The 16242-nt window shown below is 42.4% G+C and overlaps 1 protein-coding gene across 2 annotated transcripts in view; it reads left to right on the top strand.

The window, feature by feature from the left end:
* Positions 1-16242, top strand: part of SMYD3 (SET and MYND domain containing 3) — a 754146-nt gene that overhangs the window by 569996 nt on the left and 167908 nt on the right. For both annotated transcript variants that reach the window (XM_081224651.1, XM_081224650.1), the window contains 2 exons: positions 8074-8141; positions 9706-9808. In XM_081224651.1, the coding sequence (XP_081080777.1) occupies positions 8074-8141; positions 9706-9808 (171 nt within the window). The remainder of the gene's footprint in view (positions 1-8073; positions 8142-9705; positions 9809-16242) is intronic.

Below are 16242 nucleotides of genomic sequence, written 5' to 3'. Positions count from 1 at the left end.
AATCTTCACTTAGGGACATTTGTATGTTATTTTCTTTGAAACCAAATTTCTTTTCCTGCCATTGATAACTAAATTTTTTCTGCAAACTTCAGATTAATTCTCATTTGGACTGTTATGCTATTCATTGTCTCTGAATTCAAAGTTGGAAGCCTCACATATGCAAATTCATTTATATTTGCTTTAATTATCAAACTCTGTTTCCTTTAGTGAATATGTTCTGTTTTGCACTTAGATGTTGCTGGAAAATGAGGAGAGAGTATATGCAAAATAAGGCTGGAGGGAAAGAAAGAATCATTTGGAATTTTATTTTTTATTAAAAAAAATCTAATTAAATCTGTATAACTTAAGAAAAGGAAAACTTGACTCTTTTGTGATCATGAAGGTGGACTGTTGAATCTCACAAATCAGCAAGTTCGGCTGTTTCTTCTTTGTGGAGGCAACTCTGAGAGTGATCATTATAAAGGACGATGAAAAGGAAGTGGGGAGTTTTAATGGCCAGACCACAGGCAGCATATTCTGATTTTTAATAGTTAGGATTTGTCTATGGTCATGAAAAGGTATTCTTAAAAAGATATCTGAAGAGTATATGAAAATTGTGATAAAATGAACATTGAGTGGACAATTTGCTCTCAGATATTTGTATAACCAAGGAATGCAGTGGGCTCTTGGCCACCAAAGACTCTGGCTGGTGCTATAGAAGATTACCCACTCCTTGGCATTTAGGTAACAAGGGTGTTGCAGAAACAACGTGCCCTGTTTTCCTTCAGGTCCTGTGTAGTTTCTGTATACGTCTTTGTATATCTTTCTTCAGTTCCTTACGTGTTGTCTTGAAGGCCAGTACTCTCCTTGAAAAATAGCCAGCTAAGATTCCGGAGCGTACAATACCTATCTGTATGACTTGTCAGGATAATGATGAGTGACTTTGAAATCCGTCTGCAGTGTCTCTACCCAATGCATCCTCATAAACGCTTTCACTTGGTTATTTAGAGAGAGCTATGTGGTAGGTGGGGAAAAATGTGAACTTGGGTTTTAAAGTAACTAATTTAAATTCCATTCCAGGGAAAATTGCATTGCTTAACTGAGTATTGAAAGAAGATACTGGGAACATATGTGCATTAGGTCACCTCCAGAGCTTAGCCAAATTTGGCAAGACCATTGACTTGGCTCAAGCGATGTAACTTTATACCAGGGTTGTACTTTGGGTTTTGAGTGACTTATGATAGTCTGTTTTATGATGACTGATTCAGAGGATGGCGAAAACAATGAACTGACAGTGGTGAATGCCTTTGGGTGATGCTAAGAGTCACCCAACCCAGAGCAACCCAGTCTGTTAGTGGGAGGGCTTCTGAGAGGTCAGAAACTCAGGGCCTGATGTGGCTGTGCTGACACAGACGTCCTGTATGTCCTCCAGTACCAGCTGTATAGACCTCTATTTACATTCTTCCGGGAACCTGGAGCTGTACATAGTGATGTTGTATTTCATTAATCCCAGGGTTCATATTTTTCACAGTTTTACCTCTCTGAACTTGGAATCTGTTTTACGACTAATAGCATAATATAGTTTGTTAGGGGTTTTTCTTAGTGGTGCATAATATAATGGTGCATCTTATTGAGTTTGTCTTATAGTTGATGAACTGGGTAATAATAATGATTTTGCTACTATTTACCAAGCTTCCCGGAGCCATTCTGAGGCCTGCATGTATCATCTCACTTAATCTGCACAATTCCTCAGGTTTATAGCGTTCTGATAAATTCTGGTCTTTTATTTCTGGCTTTTCCTAATGTAAACTAATTGGTCGGTAGTGTAGAAATGCAGACACATAATTTAGCACATTTCACCCCACATAAAAAATACAGATTCCCTATGTTTTTAAATGTGATCAGGTGGGAAGGCAGAAGGCATCCATGAAACAAGAGACCACGATCATGCTTATTTGGGAGGAAGATGGCAGGAGGGCCATGTGGGAAGGAAGAGTTTTTTCCGTATTCTGTCTCAGATCCTTCCCTGTGTGAATGCCTACAGATACCGTGACAGTCACGTGACAAGGTATCAAGGCCTCATTTTCTCCTTCTTCCTTTAGCTGCTTGCTCTTTCGTAGCTGATTGCTCTTTCCAGCCTATATTGGGGAGCAAGTATCCCTTTCTTTGTGGCACTAATTTGGTAAGGGCGGCTGGCTGCAGTCAGACAGTGGAAGAGTGGAAACTTCAAAGGCCACCCATTTTAATTTACGTTTCCCAGCTGGTCTTCAGTAATCCCCAGCAATCCTTCGTGTGAATGATCAGAGGGTGGGGGGCCAGTGCGCCACCCAGGGCCGTGGAAGACCAGCGGTCTCACGTGTTTCTAAATTGAGCTGACAGATTAGAGTGCTGCCCTGCGTCATTGCAACTTGTATTTTGACGGAGTGACTTGCAAAGAGATATGGCCAATAGTCAGGAAAATAATCTTTGGCTGAGGAAGGCCAAACTTTGTCAGAACTGGAGAGAAATGTGACATTTTTTACATTCTTATTTCACTTGGGTCACCAGGCAAAATGGTAAAAGGGGCAGTTTTTGCTCCTTGCTGGTGGTGCCTTGGTGCATAATAGGCCCTTAGTAAATGAGTGAATAAATCTCTAATTCTGAAGGCCCCGGCTACAACACTGTTCCAGACCTCGCCTTTCACTTACCCCCGTCTCCCAATCTGTCCTGTATATAATTCCTTCGGGCCTGAGTTTTCTGCTAAGACAAACTAAATTCTGCTGCTTTGTGAGAGCTGGTGAATATGTACCAGAGGATAGCACAGGTATTTCTCTTAGCTTGCTTTTCCTCGTCCTTAAAATGAAACTAAAGTACTAATAGCTTGTTGGTGAGAGGCTGGAGAAGTAGACAAGATAAGATGAGAAGTCCTTCAAAGGGCACCACAGAAATGTCAGATGTCTCTCAGGCTACACATTTGGCTTTAGTAAAGGCTTTTCTGTGCTGGAAAACTGTGAGTTCAGTAGTATGATTTTCACACAGCCTCAGCAAGTGGTGGAGGAAAGCGTTGAGGTCATCCCTACCCAGGCGGCTCTCCTCCCGAGTCACCCTGGCCTGCGTTCAGCCCTTCCTACATCTCCTTTCTGGTTCTTTTTCTTTGCTTTCTTAATTTCTTTTTTTTTTTAAATTGAAGTATATCCTTCCTGGCTCTTCAGAGAAAACAATTAAATCATGGTATTTTAGTACTACTATCTTTAATACTACTGTGCCTTTTTTTCTCCTCTCCCCAACATGGAGTGAGAAGAAGACACATTTTAGAGGTTTGTGAGTCTTTTTAAACCAAGAAAGAAATGTGGTGCGTATTTTCTACAATCTGTGTCAAAACCCTAGACCCCTATTCCTTTTACTTATTGGTGTTTACTTTGTAATAGCTACTATTATCAGATGTCACCACCTTTAATTTTTTTTTTTGCCGTACGCGGGCCTCTCACTGTTGTGGCCTCTCCCGTTGCGGAGCACAGGCTCCGGACGCGCAGGCTCAGTGGCCATGGCTCACGGGCTCAGCCGCTCCACGGCATGTGGGATCTTCCCAGACCGGGGCACGAACCCGTGTCCCCTGCATCGGCAGGCGGACCCTCAACCACTGCGCCACCAGGGAAGCCCCACCTTTAACTTTTGAAAGTCAAAGGGGTCTGTGTAGGTATTAGGTTTATGCCAGTTTTCCTCAATCTAAGGAATCAGATTTTTAGAGTTTATAATTAAGTTGATATTTTCCCACATTCCTTATGTGTCACATAAGGAATAAGAAGTTTGAATTACACTCGTGACTCCAGATTCCAGGTACCTCCTTTGGCATCTGCTCTTCAGTGAGCCTTCGCTGACCTGCCCCGGCTGAGCTAGTGACCCCTCTGTTGGGCACTAGTACAGTTCGAATGTTGTTAACTGACTAATACAGCTGTCTCCCCTGCTGGTCTCAGAGTCCTTGAGGGCAGGGTTCTGACCTTGTATCTTCTTATAGTTCCAGAACCTAGTCTGTGTAAGTCACTGTGACTTCCTACAACTATGACTTTGTTGTAGGAAGGAATGGAGATGGAGAGAGAGAGAAAAGTGGGAAGGAGAGGAGGACGTTAAGAGAACTTTTTTTTTGGCTGTATGGTGATGATTGCCTTGGTTTATTTATACATTTTTTTATAATTTTATATTTTCAAAATAAATTTTTTTTAAATTTATTTTTGGCTGCGTTGGGTCTTCGTTGCAGTGCCTGGGCTTCTCATTGTGGTGGCTTCTCTTGTTGCCGAGCACGGGCTTTAGGCACATGGGCTTCAGTAGTTGTGGCTCACGGGCTCTAGAGCGCAGGCTCAGTAGTTGTGGCGCACGGGCTTAGTTGCTCCGCGGCATGTGGGATCTTCCCGGACCAGGGATCAAACCCATGTCCCCTGCATTGGCAGGCAGATTCTTAACCACTAAGCCACCTGGGAAGTCCTGCCTTGGTTTATTAACAATTCTATATAGAAGTCACAAAGGCTAACAAAGTCACTAATATGAAACAAACATTTTTTGAACACAATGTGTCAGACATGTCTGAGCCAGGAGGAAAAAAAAGAATAAAGTAGAAGTGCTACTTTCTTGGAAGTCAAGTACACAGAAATAGCTGTAATATCCTGTGCCGAGTGCAGGAGTGAGTGTGTGGACAGCATGCAGGAGGAAAGGCCGAGGGGTCTCCCTCCCCAGCTGGGTGAGACCGGAGGCCTCCCAGCAGAGGAGACATTTCAGAAGAGGCCGGGAAGAGACTGGAAGATTTGGTCAGGACCAGATCCAAGCCCAGCAGTCAGCCTCTCTCCCTCGCCTGGGGCTTGTCTATCTTTTTAAAGCTCATGCTTCTATATTGCTTTCCTACTAAGGAGTCCCACGAACTAGCCAAGAAGAGTCTATCAGACTTTACTTTCAGCAATACACGTTATAGAAGAAAAGATGTATTTAATCTTCCTCTCCAAATCTCCTCCTCTTCACATTCTGATGAACTCTGAATGGGACAAGGGGTCTTCCCTTATGAATCTCTGTAGGTCACTACTGAAGTGGTGCAGGGTGCGTACCGGTGTTTTATCATCACCAACTAGGCGCCTGGTCAGGAGAGAGGCTGGGAAGAGTACCATTTATGTATTCATTATGCTGTTTAATTTAATATGGTACCAGAAGAAAGGACAAATAATCACATCGTGTACTTGCATTGAAGTCCCACCCATCTGTTGTGTATCTGTCTGTCTGTAAGAGTGGCTGGTGGAAGCGGGGAAGGGCTGATTACCTCTTAGAGAAAGGGTTGGGATGTGAGTGGGAATGAAGCCATGGTTTATTTTCTCTTTTACTTGCCTCTATATTTCTGAAAATAAAGGAGCACACCTTGAGAGATCACAAGAGGGACTATCTAACCTCAGAGTTTAATTTCTTGCATCCTCTGGACTACTTAACTAGAGTTGTGACTCTCTAGTCTGGTGTCCTTTCTTTCCTGGCTCCTGCTCACGTGGGTCATTGGGCGGTGTCCAGGGATTGGGTGGGCTTGGGAAGCCACAGAAGGATTGACCCACTGAGATGCTCCCTCATCTGTGGCCACTGCTTGCCAGAAACAGCTCCAGGCACTAGTCCCCAAAACACCCTGGTGCAGGCCCATGCAGCTTGCAGATGAGTCATGCACACTTCACGTGCTCTAATGTGAAATATATGCTTCTGGGGTTTCAGTCCCTGAGATGTCAAGTATGATCAGTATGACAAACGCTTGCCTGCCAAATTGTCTCCTGGAAAGAATATTCACCTTAATTTCTACATAGTGAGCATAACCTCAGCTCACACTTGAATTTATCTTTCGTTTGGGGATTACATTAAGCAGTTGGTTAGTGTTCAGTATTATCTTTCACATGGAATATTTTTCTGCAGTTTTCTTTTCTCCATTAACTTGATGGAAAATCAATTAACTTGATTTGAGGCACACTCTGCTATATTCAATTCAGCCTCAGTCAGGTGATACCCACCACCTAGCATACTTCATTTAGGAATTTAGTACTGAAACTCAGAAAAATTACAGTGAGGAATACTGGCGCTGTCCACGGGTAGGTTTTTGCTCCAATTACATGGAAAGAGAATGGTGAAACTAGATTATGATGTAAGAGAACATTTTTAGAGATTCAAGTTGAACAAAAGAATCTTTAAGTGTGCTCTATGGAAAAAAGTTGAATTCATTGTGATAATAAACTTTTTGGATAGGAGCATGACTAAATGAAATTTTTAACAGAAAAGACTCTTATGTCAGAGCTATGGAAACCTACAACAATATTCTATAATAAGTTAAATTCTATAATTTAAGAATATCATAGTAGTTCTGAGCCTTAGGATGTGGGAGGGAAATTAAACAATGGAAATCATGTTCCAGGGCTTTATATTTTTATACATACTTGACAGACATCTATAGTAAGTGCTTTTTTCATCAGATGACTTATAAGGAGATGAAATGCTAGGTAATATCCTCAGGGAGAGAACAATGGGCAAATCTGTGAATATCATTCCTGTTTGGCTTTCGATTATCAAGGACAATTGTTGAAGATATAATAAGTTCTGCTGTGAGTAAAGCCCTTAGAAAAATGAAAATATGGGTGGATTTTAGAAAGCAAACATTTTATCTAAAGGGGCTTCATTCTGTGAATCCTCATTTGCTAACATTTGATAGTTTGACCTTGGAAAACATGTAAAATAGGAAGCACAATTTTATGATTGCTGTTCCCTCAGTTATGACATTGGCCTTGATGTTGATTTTAGCCTTGTCAAGTCAATGCTGAATATTCTATATGTCTAGTGTACACTATTTGTGACCACAGCTTGAAATGTGACAGACACTTTTAAAGTCGTGGAAACAGTACTTGAATGTACCAGGGTCTAGAAGGACACATGTCCAAGTATATTGTGATATGGGATGTGATACAGTAGTTTACCTAAGTAAGATTATTTTATTTATTACCTAGTTTGTATAGTAAAATACATTTGCAAAATCAATAATATTCATATAACATAAGGACAGAATTTTAATTTGTCCATTTAACAAGTGATATACATAGCTTATTTGCTTTAAATTAGTTTTGTACCCCCCCCAAAAAAAAGCATTATTTATCAACACATAGATTTTTAAATGAATGTTTTTGGTTTGGCCTTAGATAGCATCATGGTTTCATGACCTGATGTAAACATTACTATCATTTACTTTTTAAAAAACAGATTAGATTTTATAATTTTCATGTTCTGTTTCTAAGTGACAAGGTAAGAGAGAAGGTTTTGGGTGACTGGGTGCAAGCACATTTCAAATAACACAATGCAGGGACTTCCCTGCTGGTGCAATCGTTAAGAAACTGCCTGCCAATGCAGGGGACACTGGTCCGAGCCCTGGTCCAGGAAGATCCCACATGCTGTGGAGCAACTAAGCCTGTGAGCCACAACTACTGAGCCTGCGCTCCAGAGCCCACGAGCCACAACTGCTGAAGCCCACGTGCCCTAGAGCCCATGCTCCGCAATAAGAGAAGCCACCGCAATGAGAAGCCCGTGCACCACAATGAAGAGTAGCCCCCACTCACTGCAACTAGAGGAAGCCTGCGTGCAGCAATGAAGACCCAACGCAGCCATAAGTAAGTAAATAATAGGGATGGAGCAGGAAAGAGAAAGAGAAATTTTAAAGAATATGTGCCATGTGTTAGATTTACTTCTCTTCATTATTTTATTTATTTATTTTTATAAATGTATTTATTTATTTTTGGCTGCATTGGGTCTTCATTGCTGTGTGCAGGCTTTCTCTAATTGCAGCGAGCAGGGGCTACTCTTCGTTGCGGTGCACCGGCTTCTCTTGTGGTGGCTTCTCTTGTTGTGGAGCGTGGCTTCAGTAGTTGTGGCTCGTGGGCTCTAGAGCACAGGCTCAGTAGTTGTGGTGCAGGTGACCTGTGTCACCTGCACTGGCAAGCGGATTCTTAACCACTGAGCCACCAGGGAAGTCCCAAGGATCCTACATTTTATTTTGAAAATTTTTGTTCTCTTACCTATGAAGTTTCTTAGGTGACTGGTAATCCTGTCTCCCCCTTGTTTTTACAGGTGATCTGCAACTCTTTCACCATCTGTAATGCAGAGATGCAGGAAGTTGGTGTTGGCCTGTATCCTAGGTATGGTGGATGGCATTTCATTTACTGGAAGAAGCAACTTTAATTCCCACCCACCTCCCCAGCCTTTTAAAAGTAGTTAGAAAGGCTGTTACAAGCAGCTGCTTCAAGAGCCACGCTTGAAACTTAATGATAAGTTACAAGAAAATGGAAAATGTGATGTTTTTTAAAAAATAAAAACGTTTTATATCCCCACATTATATGCTATGGTATTAACAAAGAGGCATACCTCAGACCTAAATTCTTGTTCTCAGGAACTTTGGGGTAAAAAGTTGGGGATTGTGGGTGCTAATAAACCATCAGGCTGAGATTTTGTTATTCCCCCGCCCTTCTGGGCTGGTGCATGTGATTGTTTCACCAGACTTGCTGTACTGCGCCAGTTGGGTTCGTTTGGTCTTTCAGCTTAGCATACTCTGAGCCCCACTGCTCCAGGAGGCGAGAACACTTTCAGGCTCTGGCCTTCTGAAGCATCCTCTCCAGCTCTCTCTGAGGTGATCTGAATCACTGAGCTACTAGACTGTCCTTCCACAAGCACTCCAGGGTCACTCCTAGTTTCATTTTGTTTTCATGCTATTAGGGTCCTAATACAAATAGGGTCTTTCTTATAATTAACTGTGAATCTGAGAATTCAGCTTCTTATTTCTTACGTGTTATCAACTACATGCCTATGGTATGGGTCCTCAAAAAGCAGTAACATAGACTAGTTCAGAGCATGGGCTCTGAGTTCAGACCACCAATGGTTCAAATTCAGTCATCATTTACTAGTTATAGTTATGTATCCTTGGGGAAGTCATTTAACTTCTATGTGTCAGTTTCCTCATCAGTAAATGATTCTCAGAATATTAATGGTGATGGTTAAATTTGATAAACATGCTCAAGTGCTAAGAAAGTGCTTTCTACATAGTGATGCTCACTTACAGTTATTTCTAACTGTAAATGTGGTGGCAGCTTAAATCCATTCCCTCCCCAGATGGAAAAAAAAATGTGCCTCCAAGGTAATAAAATGACTTGGCCATGGCCCAGAATGCATGAGGGTCTCGTTAGTGAGATAACCTAGCGTTCTGTTGAAGAGGAAGTACTCCTAATTATTCGTCAGTGTAGTTGTGCATGTTCTCGTGAAGGTGGCAGTTCCTCCAAAGGAGCTTGACAAATGCGGTCCTGTGTGGGAAGCTCAGTGGTGTCTTGGCTGCGGTTTTAACTGCCGTATCCCATTATCTCAGAAATTATTCCTTTGCAAGTCAGTTTTTTTCCCCATCTTCATATTGGGTTGCCTTACTGGCTGGTATAATGAGACAACTACCTCCCCTCACCCATCCCCCCGAAGGACTCAGAAAATGCTTTTATTAACAAACTTCCCTAATGAGCCTCTGTCTTGGGGAGCATTTCACTTCACAGGAAGTGGGCTAGTGGCTCCAGAGCACTCAGTCCCTGGTACACTGTCAACCTTACCTCTCCCCCCTACCCCTAAGCTAAAGTGTCTTTTGCCCACAATAGTCGTTAAGTTTAGATAGTTGACTCCATCTACTGGGCCACGATGGTCTCTCCTTTTTTTTTTTCTTTCCTGCAGTATGTCTTTGCTCAATCACAGCTGTGACCCCAACTGTTCAATTGTGTTCAACGGACCCCACCTCTTACTGCGTGCAGTCCGAGACATTGAGGCCGGAGAGGAGGTAAGGAACCCGTGTCTCCCACTGGCTGACCTCCTTTTCCATCAAAGACCCTCTCAGCAAGGCCCTGCCCTAAAGCCAGTTGTGCCTGAGGGGTAGCTCTTCATTGTCCTTCTGCCAAGGAGAAGATGTATATTACACCTCTACCCAGCGACTCATTTACCCATCACCTCTCCCAGGTTATAGATGAGCTAACTTTTTTATTTTTAATCACCATTTTTCTGGATGATGACAGTTCCTGTTGTATGTGTGTGTGGGAGAGGCGTGTGTGTGACAGAGTGTGTGTTTTGTGCATATGACAGTTCAGCGGCCCCTCGCATCTCTGCAAGTAGCCATCCTTCCGTAGACAAGGAGGGCAGCCCAGCTTGTGAATGAGATCCCAAGGGCTTACTTATTCCCAAGGTCCCTAATTGCATTTCAGAGGTGACTCGTTTTTACCTTCATGTTAAGAAAGCAAACGAGTTTTACTCTTTCAGGTTGTCATTGGACCTTTACAAACCTATAAACGTCAGCATCTCTGGGTAACTGTGTATGCAAAGATGTGAAAGGAATAGGGGACAGGAAGTGTGACCTCCAGCAGTGAACTGGCCTTGACCCTTCCAGTTTTGCAGGCTGCCCAGCCAGCCTCTTTTGATGAGGAGCCTTCTCAGAAGTCCGAGGTCTCGCAAGGCAGCTGCAGGTGGGCTGCTCCAGGACTGCTGAACCGGCTCCTGACAGGGTTTACACAATGACTACCCAGAATTCTGGGTTTTAGATATTTATGCTTTTTAGAACCCAGTTTCCTTCTACCTTCCAATTTGCTAAAGTGGATATTTATTGCAAGGAAAACAGACCTCATAAGCTTTTATTGCATTTATGCAGCACTCAGCCAATAAAACCTAAACTCAGAGGTACCATATTTTATGTAGACAGGGATTTGGCTTTGATAAGACTCGGTCCAAACTGATTTTCAACTGAATAAGCTGTCTCTTATACAGCCACTTACTGAATGTCCAATTTTTAGGATCAGTGTAGTTGGTACACTGGGATATCTGTCAACAGTATATAGAATTTAGATTTTTTTCCTTGGGTCATATGTGACCTCAAGGCAGTTAAGAAGGGGGGACCACTATCCAATTTCGACATTAGTTTGGGAGCTGAGGGATGGCTGCCTTTTGATAATGATGGTGGTGGTGGTGTTTTACTAAATTTAAAAAGAAAAGGTAACTTGACAAGCAAACAGAAAAACTATTGGAAACAGTTGGACTTTTCAGAAACAACAAAGAAATCTCTTTATATCTTGTTTTCTAGGCTTGGCTGCCAGTTCTTCTCCTTGGCTGTTTTTCATTTAGTTGAAAAAACACTGTCTTTTGGTGCTTATTTCATGTCCTTCTCTTTCCATCTCTGGAGCAACAAGCAAATCCTTTCTCTTGCCTGACACAGAATATTCTGCTCAGCATCAGGCCCTGCAGACTCAGATATTTTTCCCTATGGTACTTATCAAAGCGGCTTCTCAGCAAAGAGGATTCTCCCCATAAGTCCTTTTTATACCAGCTTGTTCAGAAAATAAATTTCTTTCCCTACCATTATACATGTCTTGGTGCATGACGTTTTCTCTGCTCAGTTGCTCCGCTGCTGTCTGCCCACCATTTCTACCTGTCTTAACATTATACACCCCTCAAGGCCCTCTCAAACATCATGTCTTCTATAAAGCTTTTCCTGATTTCTCAAATTAAAAGATCTTTTCTTCTGAGCTCTCTCTTACAGCGGTTATTAATATTTCTTTGGCACTTATTCCGGCTCTTTTGGTGACTTCTCTACTCAGCTGTGAGCTTCATGAAGACAGGCAGTTGTGTCTTACTGTATCTCCTTTAGCACCTAGCACTTTGCCTTACACCCCAGGAGCCATTCAGTAACACTTCGTTGGGTTGACTTTCTGTTAAATCGAGCATACATGGTGTAAAGACCAGCAGTGTTTCTCACTGAGGGCACTGTTGGCATCCCGGATGGGAAAGCTGTTCGCTGTGTACGACCGTTGCATCAGTGAGGAACTTCCATGTCTGGTCCCTGCTCATTTCATGCTTGTAGCCACCCCAATACTGAAAATACATCCTGCACACTTAAAACTGGCCCCCTGTGGTAGAGGTAGTGGAGAGGGAGAAAGGACATTTTGAGGTTAATTAAGAGGGACGATTCCTTTTAACTGTGCAAATATTGGCTTTTGTGAAATTGGATAAAGAAGGAAATGTAGAAATTTTGTATTATAGCATCAATTTTGCATTTTGGCTTTATTGCTCATTAGGGTGCCCCCAGTTTTAAAATGTGCTATTTGGGATGGAAGTACCAGAATGTAGGCTGCACGAGAGAAGACTGGATAGCGCCTGTAATATAGAAACTCCTCAGTCTGTATTTGTTGAGTGAATGAATGAGGTTTGCTGGACACAAAACCAGAGGTAGAATAGAACCTTAGACCCATTTTGAAACTACCACCAATCCTCAGGTGTGTCCCATGGGCCCCGGAAAGAAAGTAACATGAAAGCCAACGCATTGCCAGTTTAAGATGACAACATTTCAAACCTCAGACAAGGAGAACTGGAAAATTACACAGGGTTCCACCATAACAGAAATTTCTTACCTTTGTTTCTCTCCACATAAAGTCATCCTTTGGACTTTTTGGGCCATTTCCCTTCATACCAGCACCACTTATAACACTTTGCTGTTTAAGGATTTTCACTGTGATGTTGAGTTCTGGGACTGTTTTGTGTCTAGCAGGGGTTGGGGGCTGTTTTTTGTTTTGTTTGTTTGTTTGTTTGTTTGTTTGGGTTTTTGTCTCTCATCCAGCACCTCCTACCAAGAGATGTGTGTATTATAGTTTAAGTCGTGGCTCACATGCTGGGTTGCTGATGGCTGCCTCTTCTGGGTTTTGTTAAGCTACGAAACACATGTTATCACCTGACAGTCTTCAAGAACGTGGATCATGGAAGAAAGCTGGACAGTCCAGGCCACCCTCATGGGATTTCCTGGTTAGAAGAGATTGTAGCTGTTACAAATAATGCCATTGGCTGCCAGTGTTCTCTGGAGCCACAGCAATTGACAGAAATGTGATTTGCACAGATTGAGCATATCAGTATCCCCAAGTATCAGTTTTCATCTAAAATGTTTTGGGATCATAACGGTCTTTGTCTTCTCCCAGCCATCTCTATTTGCTAAGTCATTTAACAAATTCACTGCATGCTTACTGGTATCATGTACTGGGGTGGGTGTTGGGAATACAAAGATGAGTAAGACCTTACCTTGCCTTCAGGAATTCAAGGTGTAATTGAAGAAACTGACACAGAACAGAACACAATAATAGAATCTGAAAACTAAAATAGTGTAAATGGGCACAGGGCTTTCTAGAAGTTCAGAGCAGGGACACTCAAGTGGTGGTAAGGATCAGGGGTGGTGGGAGAGGATAAGGAAGGCTTCCAGAGAAGTGACTCCTAGACTTTTAAAGGATCCAGTGAGTAAAAGTTGGCTAAGACAGGGGCAGGCATTCTAGACAAAGACACAGGGGCCAGGGACAGAATGGTGAATTCAAGGAACAGGAAGCTGTTCACATCAATAGACTGACAAATTCAGATGTGACCAGCGGATGAGGGAATATGTAGGGACCAGACCAAGCAACCCATGGGGGCCTTATTGAGGATCTCAGTTCACTTGAAGGGTCTGTAACAGTGCCTGGTATATAGGATGCACTCATTAAATATTTGTTGGAAGGGAGGGGGACAGGAAATGGGGCATCACTGAAGAGTTTAAGCAAAGGGACGGCACGATGCGTTTTTCCGTGTGTAGGCAAAATTGGGAGAAGGAGGCATAATCCAGGCAAAAGGTGACAGTGGCAGCCTGAAGACAGGAGATTCAGGTGGTGGCTTACGATGGGGGATCTGCAGAATATATTTATAAGCTAGAATTAGCAGAATTTGAAAACTGACTGGCTCTAAAGGTGTGACAAAGAGAAGAGACATGAATAACACTCAGGTTTGACTTTAAAGAGAGGGAGGATTTTTCAAAGTCTATTTTCAATTGAGAGGCAGTATTAGAAAAATTTATAATTGTGACAGTGTAATTTGAGAAATGAAGACCAAGTCTAATTTTAATTTGATCTTATTATCCACTCCAAAGTATATAATGAGAAGATGGGCTTCAGGGAAAAGGGGTTCACTTTGCCTTGAAATTTTCAAGTAAGCAACAAATTCGATATCCAGCAAATACCTTTCATGATATTACTCTAATGTTGGAATTGATTTACTGCATTTTCCATAAGAGCTGCACTAAAATGGCAAAGCAACGATCAGTAGCATTAATATTTTAATGCAGGTTTGTTCTTTGCCATTAAAACATCCACTGATCAATGGCAAAGTTTCATATATATGTTCCCACTAAATGAGCCCTACATTTAGTGAGCAGATTCTCCATTAAAACTAGTGAGTCAACAAGTCTTTAATAAAGGTTTTCATCTTTGGTTGATAAAATGATTTAGCTGTCATTACTAGTTAGTAATCCGGCTTTTTTTTTTCCAAAATAATATGAATAAAAATGTTTTTGCCGTTGAGACCTTCAGCTTTGATACAATGTATTTTTGCAGACTTCAATGGCATGAAAGAGGCACGGGAGGAACTGGACAGTCTTCATTGGAGGAGGCGTATTTGAGCCAAGCCTGAAGGAGGAGAGAACTCTGAATAAGCTGAGAGTGGAGGAAGGGGCGTTGGCTGGTGAAGGCCAACACCATACACGTTGCATGGCGTGCATTGTTTCAGCGTGTAGCGTTGTACATAATGATGACAGATGGTAGGGTGTAGGGAGAGATGCGGAGTCTAGAAAGGCAGACAGAAAATCTTCTGGGGAAGCCTTGTGTATCCTTATCCTATAGGCAGGGAGAAACCGTCAGAACTCTTTGCATAGAGAAATGACATGATCAAGTATGAGCTTTAGGAAGATCTCTGTTAAAGCAGTCTAGAAGATGCAATGTAGACTGACGGCAGCAGGGAGGCCAGTTAGAAAGCCACTGCACAGTCCAGGTAATGGTTCCAGGCAGTTACAGAATACTGAGGGAGGCCGTAGGAGTCTCTTTTGGGGGTTAAATGAAATAACTAGTCTCCTGTTTCCCATTCACTGCCTGGCATGATCACTCATGAGTTTTGGCCCTTGTAATAAACTCTTAGGTTTGTCAAGCATATTTCTCTGCTGTGACAGGCCCTGGATTTGTTGGCTTCACACTGGGCCCATTGTAATCACCCCATAAGTACTACCGATTAATCTGACCTGATAGCTGGGGCTGACGACCAAGAGCCATTGGGCTGGATTGAGAATTAGGGTCCTAGAGTTATAACCCAAAAGGGAACACAGAGATCAGCGCATTTTACCATCTCACCTCATATAAGGAAACTGGGCCCCTGAGAGCCTGATAATTCAAGATGAATGTGTATGCTGCCCCCAACTTACTAACGGGCTGTTTAAAAAAGTGTGCTTAGAAATCGGTTATTTGGAATTTAAGAGGAACTTGCCTGATACGGTGGCCCTTTGCACCTCAGAGGCAGCTCTGGCTTCAGATCATGAGGCAAAAGAAAGATTTAGGGAGTTAAAAAGTGGCTGTGGGGCTTCCCTGGTGGCGCAGTGGTTGAGAGTCCGCCTGCCGATGCAGGGGACACGGGTTCGTGTCCCGGTCCAGGAAGATCCCACATGCCGTGGAGCGGCTGGGCCCATGAGCCATGGCCTCTGAGCCTGCACGTCCGGAGCCTGTGCTCCACAACGGGAGAGGCCACAACAGTGAGAGGCCCAGGTACCGCAAAAAAAAAAAAAAAAAATGGCTGTGGTCTCAGCTGCAGGAGCCCAGTTGTTACAGACTATTGCTTAGCGTGAGCTAGAGACAAAAATAAATTTATTTTCAAAATAAATAAATAAAAGCCTCACAAGTAAGGGAACTGTCTCCTAAGTTCCAAGATTCCAAACCTGGTTGACCCTAAATTCCATGAAGCAGCTATAGAATTGATTAGGATTTAAGAGCAATCTGGCTACATAATCTGCCACCCATTTGATTGCCAGGATAAATTTGGCTTCTCTGGTTGCTAGTGGTTACAAAATTTATTACCAGAACTTAGTAATAGCAAACATATAACAGCTCTTGATATTGTACTGTTTAGTGAATAAAAGATAAGGCGCAGAAGTATATAGAGTTAATGAGCCCAATTCTTTAAAATAAATCTATGATACACATGTGCTCACCACATAACGAAGACTGGAAGGTAATGCATTGACAATTTTACATGTGATTATTTGGGTGGAGAGACCATAAGTTGTATCTTCTCTCTTACTTACAGTTTTTGGTGTGCAGTAAAAAACGTGTTTTACTTTAATGATTCACAATAATAGCCATTGGTTAAAGAAAATGATCACAGCAGCCGTGTGACCCCTCCCTC

The sequence above is a fragment of the Mesoplodon bidens genome (assembly GCF_964165515.1).
Source record: "Mesoplodon bidens genome assembly, chromosome: 2".
In the NCBI taxonomy this organism is placed as follows: Eukaryota; Metazoa; Chordata; class Mammalia; order Artiodactyla; family Ziphiidae; genus Mesoplodon; species Mesoplodon bidens.
This window is presented reverse-complemented; position numbering and strand designations above follow the sequence as displayed.